We start from the raw sequence: 16170 nt of genomic DNA, 5'->3' as shown, positions 1-16170 counted from the left end.
TGAAATCTAATAATAATAGCTAGCATTTACATATAGGTTTAAGGTTTGCAAAATGCTTTACTTATCTTATCTTATTTGATCCTTGCAACAACCCTGAGAGAAGTGGATGCTATTATTTTCCTCATTTTACAGATGAGAAAACTGAGACTTTTCAAGGTTAAGCGACTTGCCCAGGGTCACACAGCTATTAAGTGTCTGAGGTCAAATTTGAACTTAGGTCTTCCTGACTACAGATCCAGCATTCTATCCACGGTGCCACCTCACTGCCAGGGACTGTACTAAGCACTAGAGATACAAAGACAAAAATGAAATAGTCCCTGCCCTCAAGGAGCTTAAATTTTAACACAAGAGCCAAAATGTACATAAATAAACTTATACATAGTATGTATAAAATGAATACAAGATAGTTTGGGGAGGGAAGGCACTAGCACCTGGTGGAACCAAGGAAAACTTCATGTAGAAGAAGGTGATGCTGAGTTTTGAAGGAAATCAGGGATTCCAAGAGACAGAAATGAGGAAAGAGAAAGCTGCAGGCATGAGAGACAGTCAGTGCAAAGACTTGGAGACCAGAAATGGAGTGTATTGTATGAGGAACAGGATGCAGAGAACTTGCAGGGAGAAGTAATGTAGAAGAAGATGTAACAGTAGAAAGAAGGGAGTCAGGTCATGAAGATAAATACCAGAGGAGTTATATTTGATCACAATGGTATTAGGTCACACCTAGGCTTTAGAAAAATCACTTTTGGCAAATGTGTAGAGAACAGATTGCAGTCCAGAGAGGCTTGGGGTAGGGAGAACAAATAGGGGGTTATTGTAATGTTTTGGACCAGAGGTAATTTGGGCCTACACTAGGGTGATGGTTGTTGTTTGTCCTTCCTTCTCAAAGAGGACAATGGCATCAGGAAGGTGATGCCGCGACTTGCAAGTGAATTGGATTTAAATGAGGCAGGGCTGTGCACAGTCACCAATCTCACTCTCTCGTCGCAGCCAACTGGGTCCAGTGGCAAGATATGGATCAGGACCATTGGAGATGCTCCAGGGTGATGGCTGTGTGAGCATGGAGGAGGGAGGTATGCAGGAGATGTAGAAATAGAAATGAAAAGGTTTGGGAACTGATTGGATACATGGGGTAAGGAGAGTGATGATGAGGAGAGAGAAGATGATGCCCAAGTTGTGAACCTGGGTGACTAGAGGGGTGGTGGTACCCTCCACAGTAGTTGGGAAGCTCAGAGGAGAAGTGGGTTTGGGGACAAAGGTGAGCTCATGAGTTTTTTTCAGATGTTTGGTATTTTCTCCAAAATATCTTGAAAATAGATGTTTCATTACTTCCAAAATTGCATTGACTCCAAAATGGGTATCTTCTAGGTGTGTATGGTTTGGTCCTGTTGCTGACTCTTAATTTCATCTTCTTAAAAATCGTATCAGGTTACAAGTCCAAAAGTGGTGATTCCGATGTCATGGACAAGATTCGATTGCTGCAGAAATGCTGGCAAGCCTCTTCCACTCCCCATGTTTCTGTATGTTTTATGCTTAGTTTCTTCTATAAATACTCTTGGGATGGTCTTAGTTGGATATTATTATCATGTCAAACTTTCTATGACTTGTTTTTTTCTTTCATCATTTTTCTTTTAATCATTTTGTGAAAACGAGAGCAAAAACAGAACAAAACAAAAAACTGCCAGTCACATTGGCTCGCAGTCTTCTGCCGTCTTCTTACGTGGAGTTTTATAAATAAGTTTACATGTTTAAACCAGTGATATACTTGGCAAAACTGCCTTTAGACATCTTGAACCTAATGTCTTGTAAGGCATCTCAAATTCAACATGTCTAATGTCTTGTAAGGCATCACAAATTCAACAAATCTCTTCTTCCAAAGTTTTTTCTTTTTAAACTGTCCAAGATACCACCATCACCCCCGTCACTAGGTTCTTTCATGCCATCCTTGACTCCTCACTCTATCTCATTCTTATACCCAACCTGCTGCCAAATCTTGTCATTTCACATCTTATACATGCCCTTGTCTCCAAACACACATACACCACCTGAGTTTGCTTCTTTTTATCACCTCTTGCCTGGACATCTGTAACTGCCTTCTTAATTGACTTTCCAGAAGCTACTTCCCAATCCAGTTCATTCTTTACTCAACTGCCAAAGTGATTTTTCTAAAGCATAGATCTGACCATCTCACTCTATTACTTAATACATTCCGGTGCCTTTCTGTTACCTCCAAGACCAAATATACAATTCTCCATTTGAATATTAAGGCCCTTCACAACCTGGCCCTTTCCTGCCTTTTCAGTTCTCTTACCTTCTATCCACAAATTCTATGATCCAGATTCACTGGCCCACTTGCTATTCTTTACATAGGACACTATATCCAAGGCTTTGTCCTAGCTGTCCCCCATGCTTGAAAAATTCTGCCCCTTCACCCCATAGTGTCCCTGGCTTCCTCCAAGACTCAGCTCTAATCCTATATTCTACAGATCCTTCCCAAACCCATTCCCAGCCCCTGCCCCAGTGCCTTGTGCTCTGAAATTACCTTCTATGTACTGTGGGTATGTCTTGTATATACATAATTATTTACATGTTGTCTCCCCCGTTATAACAAGGGCTCCTTGAGGTCAGGATCAGTGATTTTGCCTTTGTATCCTCAGCACTTAGCACAGTGCTTGGCACATAGCAAGTGATGCAATTTGGGGTTGCTGGGGACCCCAAAATGTAAAGGTTCAGGGCAAGTCTGCTTGGAAAGAATTCAAGCACTCAAGTCTTCTTTCAGTCAAAGTATCAGGGTTTATTGTAAGGCCAATAGTGAGGCCTAGATTTTTAATGACTCTGTGCTTTGATGAGTGAGATGGATACATGAGAAGTTCTGGATGGGATTAAGGAGTGGTAAATAGCCTGGGGTGGCCCAGGAGCAACAGGAAAAGGAGTTAAATAGTCTGGGGTGGGTTGAAAGCCACAGTGAAAGGACTGTTGAGTATCTAGGTGGGTTGGGATGGGCAGATGCCTTGGTTGAGCAGCCAATGTTCTGGGCTACTGAGATGTGTGGGAAAATTCAGGGTCCACCTTGAATGGGACCCAGAGAGGCAGGGACAGCTCTACACCCCTTGCCAGCAGGAAGCAGTTTCAGAAGCTGAGACCTTCGCCCCTCACCCCAAAAGAATTTGGGTCCCATTTGTTTGAGGAGGGAATGATAGGGCAGGCCCAAGCCCATTTGTCTAAGGATCCTAGAAAATCCCACCTGAGAGTCTCCTTGAACTCTCCCACTTGGTCAAAGAAGTCTCTAGCGTTCACATCTGAGGCTATAATCTTACCAACTGGCCTTTCGTTATTGCCTACACCCAATCTCCCAATTCTCTGTTACCCTTAACCTAACCCAGCCCTCTATTGCCTGATATCTCCTGATGACCCCCAGCCACTTCCCAGCCTTGATCCTATCGAGACCCCATTCTACCTCTCAGTCACTCCCATCAAGATCCTCCCCAGACTCCTCCCCCAGTCACCCCACCCTGCTGTTTACTCCCATCAAGATACTCCTTCTCCCAGACCCCTCCTTCAGTCACTCCAGATTACCTGGTCACTCCTAGATCCCTCCCACAGCCTTTCTATATATAAGATCCATCTGGCCTCCATTAAGGTGTTCAGATTCTTAAAATCTGGCCTGCTTGCATTAGTCACACAAATGCTTAGATTCCTTAAGAGTCTGGTCAATATAGTGGAATCCTAAAATCTTGCCCACTGCCAATTGATGTCCTAATAAACCTTGTCTTTGGCTGTAAAAAAAAAAAAAAAAAAAGAAATAAGAAAATTCAGGGGCCAGGTCCCATCACTCCATCAGTAAGTACTGAACACTAATTGACTTTGGCTGCTATTTCTTTTCTTTAGTGTTTGCTCACAGAGATGGACTCTGGGTTCCTTGGCTTTCTCCCTGTGGTGTACTTTAGTTGAGGTGAGCTTCTGAAAGGCAGGGATTGTTTCATTTTGTGTTTCCTCAGGGCCTGGCACATAGTAGGTGCTTCTGAGTTAAAACAAATTAGAGTAAGGGAGAGAAGGTTGATGTAAACTTGAAGGAAGGCAGTTTTGTTTTTCGTTTGTTTTTTTTTAATTTGGTCTTCCTATGCCCAGTACAGGTGCTTAAAATGCTCATTGACTGATATAAAGCTGCAATAATGACCCAGATGAGTAAGTGATGGGCCTGAATTAAGGGTGGGGGAGTGAGAATGAAAGAGTACCAGAGATTCTCCCCTCCTTCCAACAAAACTGGGTAACCCAGGTCAGAGAAAGGGTGCTACTGTTGCCACAGTGTCTTTAAGAAAGTGAGAAGAACTTTCAAGTTTCTCTCCGTGTTTTCTTTTGGGACAAAAGGGATTGTCTATTTTTTTTTTCTTTTATCAATGTCCTTCCTATTACCCCTCCGATCCCCCCAGCAAAAAAAAAAAAACCACCATGAAAAATAAGGCTCTCAAAATATAGATTTATAGTCCCACTTTAGCCAAGTACAAAATGTCTTCTCTGCATTTGTAATTCCTCTCAGGCAGAGGAGGGGCCTTCTTCCTGACTTCATTCTCTTGGACTCATGCTTTATCATTGCATTGATCAGAGGCTTCAGTCTTTCCAAGTGTCTCCATAATGTTATTAGTGTATAGCTTGTTCTGCTTCTCACTTCCCTCTGCCATCAGTTCAGAGTTCATCCCAGTTTCCTCTAAGACTGTCCTTTTTGTCCTTTCTTATGACAGAATACCCTATTATATCCATGCACAATTTGTTTAGCCATTGCCAAGATGATCTCCCTCCCTTTACTTTCTAATTTTGCGCTACCACAAAAAGAATTCCTGTATTTTGTACACCATGCAGGTACTTTTCTTTTCTTTTGTAGTATAGGATGGGTGGTGGTTAGTATAGCTAGGTCAAAGGATGTGTGCGTTGTTGTGGGCAAAGCTCCAAATGGTTGTAGCCTTTACATTAGTTTACCAATTCAAAGCTCCATCAACAGTACGCTAATGTACCTGTTTTCCCAAAGCCTCTCCAACATTTATTTTCCTCCAACAAAAGGGCTTTTTATCTACATACGTCATATTCCTTATAAAGCCAACTTAGGGGTGGTGGTGGTGCCAAGGGAGTGATTCCCACATCTCTCAACTACAAAGTCTACAAGTTGCACTAGATTTCTGTCTTCCTTTCTATAGGGCTCAGTTCTTTCCCTTACCTATTTTTCAGGGTCTGAGCGAGGATTAAAGGAAAGAAAACTGACACTTAGAGACAGGTTGTAGAAAAGCAAATATTTTATTGAAACCATTTCTCAATTAACAATGTCTCAAAGTACAATTTGACTCAAAACTGTCTAACCAGCCTCAACTCCTAGTCAAAGAACCCAAATGCACAGGAGGGGAGGGGAGGCAAGACCACTAGAGGTCCCTGTTTCTGCCAATGTGGCAAAAGAAAAGAAAAAAAGAAAAAGAAAAGAAATAGAGACACAGACACAACATGGCTTCCCTCCAGCTGGAGTAATGTTCCTTAGCCCCTGGTGTAGAACACTGCAGTTGGGTTCCCCCAGGGCAAAGCTCATCCATAGGGAAGGGATTCCACTCCTGGATCTACAGCAAAGGCTAAAAACCTTCACCCTTCAGGAACTGACTTAATACCCACCACCCCTACTTCCACCTCATGGCTTCCCTGGCATTCTGGAGGAACCAAAAGGCATTTGGCAGTCTTGCCATGGTCTTCCCCCCCACCCAGAGGGCTGGGGCTCACAGTAGAAAGCACATTTTGGTCTGCCCAGGGGGGAGGCTGTGCCTGGGAGACAGTGGCTGAAGGGGAGATCAATAACTAGGACATATGGGGGACAGAACCAGAGAGATCTCAACAGTGCGGGCTGGGAGCTGTCAGCCCGTACCTACCCTCCTTAGTCAGTATCATCCCTACCTACCCACCCACAACCCAAACTTGGTTTTCCTACCTATATCTATGCCCACAGTGAATAAGATCAGTCCACCTCATTCCTCCAAAACAGAACTTCTGGATTTCTAACTCACCCATCCCTGCTTCCCTGCCTCAGCTATGGGGGATGTCCTAGGGTGTATATGGGTCAATTTATGCCTCACCTCCTAAACCCCTGCTCCAATATGAACTGAGGCCATGGGCAAGAGAGCAGAGCCCTGATCTAGTGACACCTGGGAACAAATGCAACTGGGCTGGCTCTTTTAGGAGAAAGAACATGGGTGGTGGGGGGTGGGGGGGAAGGAAGGAGAAGACAGGGTATGGATAGGAAGCCAGATACCCAACTTAGTGACCAAGAGGACACTGGCTTCTTTAGTCTCCCTCCCTCCCCTCCCTGCAAGTAAGTGCACATGGGACAGCATTTTGTTTAGTGGCCATGGAGATTTGGAGAGAAAGTAGGGAACAGGGAGGGTGGGGAGATCCAGAGGGGAAGATCAGACACCCCCAGGCCAACATCCCATCTCTCCTGGAGCCCTCCCCACTGTTCCTCACCTCTCCCACAGGCAGACCTTTATTTCCAAGGATACAAACAGGAGTCCCTCCCTTTCCTGATGCACCCTTGCACCCAGCCCATCTCAGCTGCCTGTTCACATGCTAGTCCCTACCCAACTACCAGCATAACAAGAGAACTTGGGGTGATTTTGAAACATTCACGATGTTGCATTGCCAGGGCCTGGGAAAGAGGTCGCAGCTCTAATTTAACCCCTAATGTTTCCCACCAGAAGAAAAAAGGAGCTGGGGGGGCTGCTTCTTCATTCTCCCCCCTCAGGGACCCCTGGGGGAAGACCCACCCCCTTCCCCCCAATGGACAATAAATAGAGGTGGTTGGGAGGAAGGGGATGACAGGGGAGGGGGTAGCTATAGCTCATCATTTGACCGGGTCTCCTGTGGCCGTGGTGGTGGTGGCTGCTCCTTCTGCTCTGAATCTATGGAGGAAAGAAGGAAAGAGCAAATGAGGAAGGGGCACAAGGACATTGTCTCTTCTGATAGAGATCTGCTTCCCTAGAGACCTCTATCTTTCCACCCACTGAGACGTGTCCTCAGCTCAAGGCTCACCTGCCCCTGGTCCACTCAATTCCAAAGGCTCAGTGTCCCCTAGATCAAGCCCTACAGTGGGAAGAGAAAGGGTCAGCACCAGCTCAGAGGGGATGGGAGAGGCAAGCTCTAGGCTGTTTCCCTGACCCGCTCACCTAAGTCGGGAATCTTTGCCTTCTCCTCAGCAGTAGGTGGCTCTAGGATGGGCTCCACATCTTCATCTGGGGGTCATAGGGAAGGGCAAGAAATGAGAGGGAAGGTGGCTCCAGGAGAGGTCACACGCCTTCCCCCCACCCCCAAGGATCACAGGGTATGGTCGGGCATCTCTCACCCAGAGGTGGAATGACCTTCTCCTCCTGGGCACTGGCATTTTGATTTTGTGTAGGGTCAGTCTGGGTCTTGTTCTGGTCCCGGGGCCGAGGCCGGGGCTTGGTGAACTTGGCCTTATTGAGCAGGTACTGAACCTCACGGTCCAAAGCCAACATCTTCGCCTCGATGTCCTTAGACAGCAAAACCGGCTTCTCGGTGGCAGGCAGTTTGGCTTGTTCTGCCAGGGTGGCATTCTTCCAGGCCTGGGGATTGAAGACAGGGCCCTGTCAGCAGACAGCCTGGTGCCGAGGGTGGAGGCCTACCTAGGCACTGATCTCCGACAGTGTGGCTGGATCTTTGAGTGTGGGCCCATATCACTGTCACAGGTACTAAGAGGCTAAGTGACCTTGCCCAGGGTCACAGAATCCTATGTGTCAAAGACAAGTCTTGAACCCAGGTCTTCTGGACTCTGAGAACCAGCCCTCTGTTGGCTAAGCCATGCTGCCTTTCTCTCTTAGTATTGGCTAGGTTAATTTTTTATAACATTTTTTTCTCATCCTGGAGAATATAAACTCTTATTGATTTTATATTAACATCTCCAGTACCCAGTAAAATACCAGCACAGAGCAGATTCTTATGTGCTTGTTGAAATAAAGAGAACTTCCCTATCATATCCCTGCATAAATCTTTAACAGGTGCCTGCTGATCGACTGCATGCTGCTGTTCTCTCCAGCTCCAACAAGAGGAAAACTCAAAAAAATCCACCTTCCAGAACACCTCCCTTTCCTTATCCTTCCACTTTTCCCCTCTAAGTCTCATCAATCATTGAGTCTGCTCTCACTGCCTCCACTTCTTCCCCTCCTCCTCACTTCTCAGCCCCCCATAACCCCTGGTGCTCCAGCCCATCGCTGTCCTGAGAGGCCTCCCACATGCAGCTGCCTCTCTGTCCATCCTCATCCTGCCCGACCATCTTGTGGCTCATGATCTCTATTGAACCACTTGTCTGTAACAGCTTCCTGTAAGTGGCAAATCTCAACATGAAACGGCATGATGCTAACCTTTAAACCTCGGCATTTGGATTTGAACAATCCATTGTACAAATACAGGGTGGGGAAGGTATGATTAGAGCAGCTTGTGTGGAAAAAAGACCCAAAGGCATCAGGGCACAAACTCCCTTGTTGAGTGACCACAAATTCTACTGGACAGAGGCAAAAAAAAAAACCAAAACAAAAAACAGAAACAAACCAAAAAAACAAACAACCTAATGTTATCTTCAGACAGCACCAAGAGAGATAATGCCTTGATTAAGAGACTGTACGCCCGCTGTCCTCATCAGGCCCTGTCTGAGCGTAGCAGTCAGCTCTAGGCACAGTTTAGAAGGGATGCCGACAAACCAGGAGGCTGAGGGGATCTGAATCCACATTACCCAAGAGTCAGCCAAAGGAAATGGGGAGGACCCTGCTCATTTAGAGACAGATCTGATCCAACCTATTTACTTTACAAATGAGGAAACGAAGGCTGGGAGAAAGCTGGCTTTGGAGAAGCTGAGTTGGCTTGCGGGGTGGGGGGACAAATGATGGTGGATCTTTAATTATCTGAAGGGCTCAGATCAGACATGTTCCATTTGGCTGAAGAACCAGGGAGGAGTTACAGAGTAGATTTTGGCTCAAATTAAAAAGGAAAAGATGTCCAAAAACGGGGCTAGCTGCCCCCAAACCTCAAGCCCCCATCAGTGAAGGGCTTCAGGGGAAAGCTAGATGACCTCCATGGTCCCTTCCAGCCTGCAGACTCTGGGATCCACCCCTTGCACCTAAGTCACTGAAATTTCCTGATGTTTATCCTGTCAGTGCTTTAAGCATTTAATAACATACTTTATTAAATGGTTCACTGGTTTTGGGAAGGACTGTTCTTTATCAAGATAAGCTAGTCTTGTTTCCCTATCCAGACAGCCTTGAGGACGGCATAATGTCTTGCATTTCTCTCGGATCCCTCCAGTCCTCTCAGGACCCTCAGTGGGGACTGCTGCTCTCCTGCCTCTCTCATTTGCTCCCAGGTTTCCAATCACCAGCCTTTGTTCCAGGCCTGCATGCCCAGAGCTCAGCATCCTCACCGATTCCCCGCCACCCCTCACTTCCCATGGCCAACCTGTTCCCAGTTCCTTCCCATTCTATTCCACATTGTTTCACATTTATTATCCCTTCCTCTTTTTTCTCACGGCCATCACTCTAGGAACACAGGGCCACATTATACCTTCCCTGGATGGCTGTGGCAGCCTCCTACTCTGTCCCCACCTTCACTTCCCCACCTCCAATCCATCCTTCACAGGGATGCCAGATTAATCTTCCTTAGGCAGAGGAACCAATCATATCACTTCTCTGCTCAAAATCTCTCACTGGCTCCCTATTACTTACTGAATGAAAGGTTATACTTGTTATCCAGGCATTCAATGCCCTCACAATCTATTGCCTTGTGTGTGCTCAAAGTTCTCACCATATTGGACTATTTGGATGTCTTGTACTTTCATGTTTCTAACTCTTTACTCATACTATTCCCTACTCCAGAGATGCCCTCTTCCACACCGAGACCTCACCTGTCTTTCAAATCCCACCTCCTCCATGAAGCATCTTTCCATCCTCTTAGTTAAGAAAAACATTTCTTTCCACAGCCCTCCAACCGCACTCACCAGCTACGTCCTGTTTTTGTATTTTAGCTTTGTGGGGGACTCCTCTCCTAGAGCATTAACTTATGAAAGCAGAGATCTGGTCTTTCTTGTCTCTGTATAGATAAAAGACTCCCAATACTTTTCACAATGCAAGAGGGCCAGCCTGGGAATCAGGAAGACTTGGGACTCAAGACCTGCCTGGGTTACAACATTCGATCCTTCCCTGTGAGGGAGGTATTATTCTCCACATTTTACAGATAAGGGAACTGAGAGAGAAGAGCAGTGAAGTGACTTGGCCAGGGCCACACAGCCAGGCAATGCTAGAGACAAGCTTTGACCTCAAGTCTCTGACCCCAGCTCCAGCCCTGTCTCTACCAAACCTCGTTGCTGAGTCCTGACCTCCCCTGACGCAGCCAGCCTTGCGCCATGCCCATGCTTGGTGGGCAGTACACCTGGATTAATTACCCCTGTCTCATTGATCACTTTCTCCAGTGTGCTTAGCTCCACTTCTGTGAAAATCTGGTCCATCTCTGGGATTAGCCGGGCACCCCTAGAAATCAAACAAGAGCTCGTCAGCTCATAAATAGAGGGCTAGGAAGGAGTAGAAAGAGTAAAAGATCTGAGTAGAAAACATCTGAGAGGATGAGAGTGGAACACAAAGAATGTAAGATGGACAATCAGGGGAGCCACTCGAATCCTGGCCATGGATCAGTCCCTTCTATAAAATACTGGCCTGAGATGGAAGGATCTCTGATGCTTTGTGAATGCTGGGAGTCAGGACGGTCAGAGATGGAGAGGAAGGCAGGAAAGGACGGGGCAGATACAAGGGATGTGGGGCCCTCAGCTGCTTACCTGAGGAATATGTTGGAATGGTTGAGGAGGCTGTCCAGGGCTGCCAGCCGCTCAGGCCACTTCTTTCGCTCTTCCACACGGAAAAAAAGCCCCCGACATAGCTTCTTCAGCTCAGCCAGCTTCTCTTTCAATTCCTGATGGATGGCGGCAGGAAACAATGGCCCTGGAGGTCCCGGCCTCCACTTTTCTGAGTATATCCCCCTACAAACCTGAGAATCACGGCCCCTGCCCCACCCTTAGCAACTCTATTATTTTATGGGGAGAGGGTGGGGGTGGTGGAGGGGATCAGACATCTTCTTGGACCCCTGTGCTCCTCACCTTGGTGCTGGCACCATAGCCTTCATCCTCCAGCCAGGTAGAGGCCAAGCTTAGCTTCCCAGAGATCTCCTCTCGTTCTTCCTCAGTGGATACCTCCTGGTACTCTGGCTGGTAGAGCTTGTCCTGGGGACACAGAGGACACCTTTGCTGAAAGTGGAGCTGAGAAGACCACCCCCCCATCCCTGCAGGACGCCTCACTTACCCTCTTCCACACCACTGACCTGGGTTTCAAAGATGAAGGCCTCCAGACTGTTGGCCGACTTCTCCCTTTCTTGTTTTTCCAAGTCTCGAAGGGTCAGCTCCTGAAGTCTGGGGTGGGGATGGGGGTCAAAAAGGCATGCATCAGCTCCAGGAAGATGCAGTCAGATGGCTGCTCTGCTACCCACGCACCCCCTGCTGAGACTCACTTGTGCACAGAACGTGCCAGCTCGTCCTCTGGGAGGTCAGGAAGGTCAAGCACAGAGAGCTCAACTCCAATTTCCTCGACCATCTTCTGCTTTCGGGACATCTTTGGCTTCTTTTCCTCCTCAGGAGCCTGAGCTTTGCCCTCCGGCCCTGGCTCCCCTTGGTCACTTGGTTCCTGGGAATTGGAAGGTGCCATGGTTCACACCCAAGCAGCCAGGACTGATCCTCCCTGCTCTCTAGGCCTCTTGGGAATGCTCCCCTTCAAGCTTACCTGGGCCTCAGGTTTTTCTGCATTGCCCTTCTCTGGGACTGACTCTCCCTTGGGGGCCTCGCCATCGACCGGTTCGGGGGTTGGGGGCTGAGTGCTCCCTTGGCCTGAGGCCTTGGCTTCCTCTTGGGGTTCTGCCTGCTCCCCAGGCTCCTCCTTGTCCCCCTCAGCTGGAGTCTCCTCTTCTTCCTAAAGAGTGTGGGAAGAGAGATACACCATCCCAGAGACCACCGGCTGGGCCTGCTCACGGACTCTGAGTTCACAGCTTAGGTCACCCGACAGCCAAGATGCAGAAACACAAAGGCAGCCAACAAGACCCCAAGAATGACTGGGGTTATTACTGATGCTGACTCTAAGGAGAAGGAAGCTTTGGTAGCGGGCTTAGCCCCTGGCTTACAGCCTTCCTCTCCACTCCATCGCCTGCACAGTCCCCTGGGAAATTCAGCCTTTGATCCCCTCCAACAAAAGGAGCACAGAACTCTCTACCCTGATCAACAAGACAGCCCTCTTTATCTGCACCGCACCACACCACACCACACACACACCCAGTTGTGTCACAGAACACCATTGCAAAACTGTGAAACGGGAAATTCCCCTCTTAACAACCTATCCTACCTTTCCATTCCCTCACCCACCCTAAATTTGCACTTTATTCCCAAACCACTCTTTCAAGAACACTTGAGCTAAGTAACAGAGATAAGATAAAATAAAATAAAGATATAAGAGGGAAAGATGGGTTAAAAATATCAGAATGGCAGGTCCCTGGCCAGATATAAGGCATGCCCAATGAGGGCTCATAAGAATCTATTTGTTGGGGCAGCTACGTCGCACAGTGGATAGAGCACCAGCCCTTAAGTCAGGAGGACTTGAGTTCAAATCCAGCCTCAGACACGCCAACCACATCCCAGGATGCTAAGAAACTCCACGAGCTGAGATCAGTCGGCACTCAAAGAACTGGGGGCTGCCTTAGCAGTCCAGAGATACATCAAGCCAGCTGGCTTCACTGGGTTACTTCCAGAACTCCCACGGCATAGCACAGAGTCCCATGTCCTAATCAATATTTAATCGAATTAACAGGTCTTTGTGAAGGCAAACAGTTTAGAAAGATTTATATCCTAGAGATACAAACGGATGAGGAGCATAACCTTAAAATAAACACAAAGTTCTAACTGGACACAACTAATCTAATTCAACTCCTTCCTGGGTATCTCCAACAAAACAGTCAATGAAACCCCTGCATAAACAATTCCAACAATGAGGGTCTCTATCTCAAGGCTGTCCCTTCCATGGCTGGAAACCCTAACTGAAATAAAGTTCATCCTTGTATTTAAAAAAAAACAACTATCTCCCACAACTGAAACCTTGAGGTTGTACTTGGCTTTGAAATTATACGGAGAAAGAAGTTAGCTACCAGGTACTGTTGATCCTGTCTTCTTTGCAATCTCTCATATTTGCATCCCTTCCTCTCTACCCACAACAGTCACCCTAGTTCAGGATCTCATTACCTACGACTATGATAACTTTCAAACAGGTCTTCCTCAAATCCCCAACCCCACTTTCATCCACTTTCTTGTGTACACATCTGGCCATATCACATTTCTGCTCAAAAGCCTTCAGTGGGGGGCAGCTAGGTGGCGCAGTACCCTTAAGTCAGAAGGACCTAAGTTCAAATCTGATCTCAGACCAAACACTTGACACTTACTAGCTGTGTGATCCTGGGCAAGTCACTTAATCCCAATTGCCTTTAAAAAAAAAAAAGTTAAATATAAAAAAGCCTTCCAAATCCTTGGCATTCACTTAATCACTGAAGAGTGGAGGTGAAAAAAGACCATTCAGAGATTAGCTACTCAAACACTCTTGCTTTTTTTTTTTTGGTGAGGCAATCGGGGTTGAGTGACTTGCCCAGGGTCACACAGCTAGTGTCAAGTGTCTGAGGCCAGACTTGAACTCAAGTCCTCCTGACCAGGGCTGGTGCTCTACCCACTGAGCCACTTAGCTGCCCCCAACACCCTTGTTTTGCAAATGGTAAAACCAAGGCTGTGAGAGTGAATGTGACTGGCCTAAAGCCATCCAAAAAGTGAAAGGCAGACCAGAACCTGAATCAGCTTTCTGGCTCCCAGGCCAAGGCTTTCACAGTGCCTTCCCCTCTGTCAGGATTATTTACAAAGCGACGACTAGAGGCCAGACACTGTATGAGGCATTGGGGATGCAGAAAAAAACAAGCCAGCCTCTGGTTTTCTATTAGAACAAACATGTACGCTCCTAATACTAAGTAGACACAAAGTAAGACTGAAGTCAGTGGCACGTATGGGCTGGTCACCACACTTCACCAAACACACAGATCAGGAGTAAATCCACTGCTCCACTTTTGATCCTTCCTGAGGATGCCTGGAGTCCTTAAGTCTAGGCCTCCATCCACCACACCACCAAAAGAACTCAGGAATGGTCTCTGTGCCTGTGTAACATCCCTATTGGACTCTTAGGGCTTAGTGGTCAGTGCCTACTCTGTGCCAAGGCCTGTGCGGGAGTCCTCTCTGCAGTGTACTTAGTTAACATTTAACACTGGCACGGGAGGCGTGGAGCCCACGTCAAGGATTGATGGGTGGCTGCCGGGAGGCGCTCGAGCCACTTTATGGAGGAGAAGCCCGGCAGGGGACTGGAGCGGGCAGGCCGACAATGCTGGGTCACCCTGGACGGTGATTTATGGAAGAAAAGGACCAGTAGAAGACATCCCGTTTTCTAAAGCTAAGGCCCAGCAGGCAAGCTGTGCCCTGAGCTTGGCATAACAACAGTCCTTTGCTGTCACCCTCTGGATGAACTCTGCCACCGCAAAATCCCAGAATTGTTTTGTCCCAGCCCCAGGTGGTCCCTGAGTTTGGACAAACACCTGGAGGAACCATGTTCTGGTCATGAAGCCCTGCTATGCATCAAACTTATCTCACTGTTGCTCTTATCCCTCACTGTCATGGCTACTGCTCACTACCTAGCCACTGCTATATGTATCAAGGTTTGGCTTCACTAAAACTGGTCTTCTCCCACAGGAGACCTGGGCACATGTGTCTAGTTTCTCTCCTCCAATGGAATAAAGAAAGCTTTTTGCTTATTCAAAAAACAAAAAACAAAAACATTTGCTCAATTGAACCAGCTCAAGGATCACTATGGCTGGGAGTTTATAGGAGAAGGCGGAGTCCCAGGCTCACCTGCACAGCGTCTGTCCCATTCTCCTTGGCCTCTGGGGTGGAGCCGCCTCCAAAAAGGCTGGAAATGGTGTTGCCGAGTTCTAGGGGCAACAGGGTGCAGGATCAGAGGACTGCAAGGCAGGACTACCCTTTCCACTTGTAACCCACCAGCTGTTTCCCCAGACCCGTGCCCACCAACACGAACCCTCAAAACCAAGGCCCCAGTCTGGCTCCTTCCTTACTGGTAAGAGTGGACTCCTCTTCAGGCCGGTCCTCCACTGTTGTCTCAAATACAGACTCCACCTAGAAACACCACCGGGACTGTATGGGGTTTCTGGGGAAACCCCATACAGGTCAGATTTTCATTTGTATTGGGCCCTTTGTGGGTTTTTTCCTTAGTTATGTATTATCTCCCTATGTAGTTGGGCATTTTGTGGTGTCCTAATACCCTTTCCAGTGCCCAGGACAGGGCTTTATCTACCAAAGAGCTGGCCAGGGGTTGAATGTGTGTTGGTTTCCCCCCTTTTCTCCATCAAAAGCTAACCCCTTACCCGATCCAGGCTCAGGACGCCACTCTCATCCAGGTTGAAGTGGGCCTTGATACCCTTGGACTCATAGTCAGGATACTTCTTAAAGCTTTCCCCGACTCCTTTCAGTTTCACTGTGGTCAGGTTCAGAGAGCCAAACACCCTGAGGAAGGGGAGAAGGAGGTGGGAGTTACCAGGAGATCACGCTATACCTTTAGCTCCAAAGTGGCCCAAGACAAATCCCCCCCACCCCCCACCCTCACCCCAGGGTGTCTGCAGTGTAGGACTTCCAAGAGGCTTGCTGTTTAGACTAGGAGGATGGATTAGAGACTTTCTAAGGCCCCTTTCAACTCTAAAGATTTATTATTTTGGTTTTATGGTCTATATGACTTCTTGCTTCCCCTATCACTTTCTGCATGCCGAGGCCTGCCTCACACTCAATTCCCTTCTTTCAGAGCATCAACTTAAAAGTATTTTCTAAAGAGACACACTAAACAGTTTGAAATACATTTAAACCGAGAAACTCAAAACATTCCCCTATTAAAAGGAACATCATCTTGCCCATCAATTGGGGAATGGCTGAGCAAGTTGTGGTGTATGAATGTGATGGAATACTAT

General features: G+C 47.4%; 1 protein-coding gene across 2 annotated transcripts in view; it reads right to left on the bottom strand.

Annotated features, from left to right (window-relative positions):
• Positions 1-5264: 5264 nt before the first annotated feature.
• The window catches only part of HYOU1 (hypoxia up-regulated 1), a 16003-nt gene continuing 5097 nt past the window's right edge, over positions 5265-16170 (bottom strand). For both annotated transcript variants that reach the window (XM_027835548.1, XM_027835547.1), the window contains exons 14-26: positions 15577-15715; positions 15268-15328; positions 15047-15126; positions 11850-12035; positions 11581-11753; positions 11395-11482; positions 11174-11296; positions 10856-10989; positions 10469-10553; positions 7364-7604; positions 7188-7253; positions 7054-7104; positions 5265-6923 (exon numbers count right to left, since the gene is read on the bottom strand). In XM_027835548.1, the coding sequence (XP_027691349.1) occupies positions 6856-6923; positions 7054-7104; positions 7188-7253; positions 7364-7604; positions 10469-10553; positions 10856-10989; positions 11174-11296; positions 11395-11482; positions 11581-11753; positions 11850-12035; positions 15047-15126; positions 15268-15328; positions 15577-15715 (1495 nt within the window). In that variant the 3' untranslated portion in view covers positions 5265-6855. The remainder of the gene's footprint in view (positions 6924-7053; positions 7105-7187; positions 7254-7363; positions 7605-10468; positions 10554-10855; positions 10990-11173; positions 11297-11394; positions 11483-11580; positions 11754-11849; positions 12036-15046; positions 15127-15267; positions 15329-15576; positions 15716-16170) is intronic.

The sequence above is a fragment of the Vombatus ursinus genome, unplaced genomic scaffold (genome assembly GCF_900497805.2).
Source record: "Vombatus ursinus unplaced genomic scaffold, bare-nosed wombat genome assembly UNPS02014816.1, whole genome shotgun sequence".
NCBI classification, from domain to species: domain Eukaryota; kingdom Metazoa; phylum Chordata; class Mammalia; order Diprotodontia; family Vombatidae; genus Vombatus; species Vombatus ursinus.
This window is presented reverse-complemented; position numbering and strand designations above follow the sequence as displayed.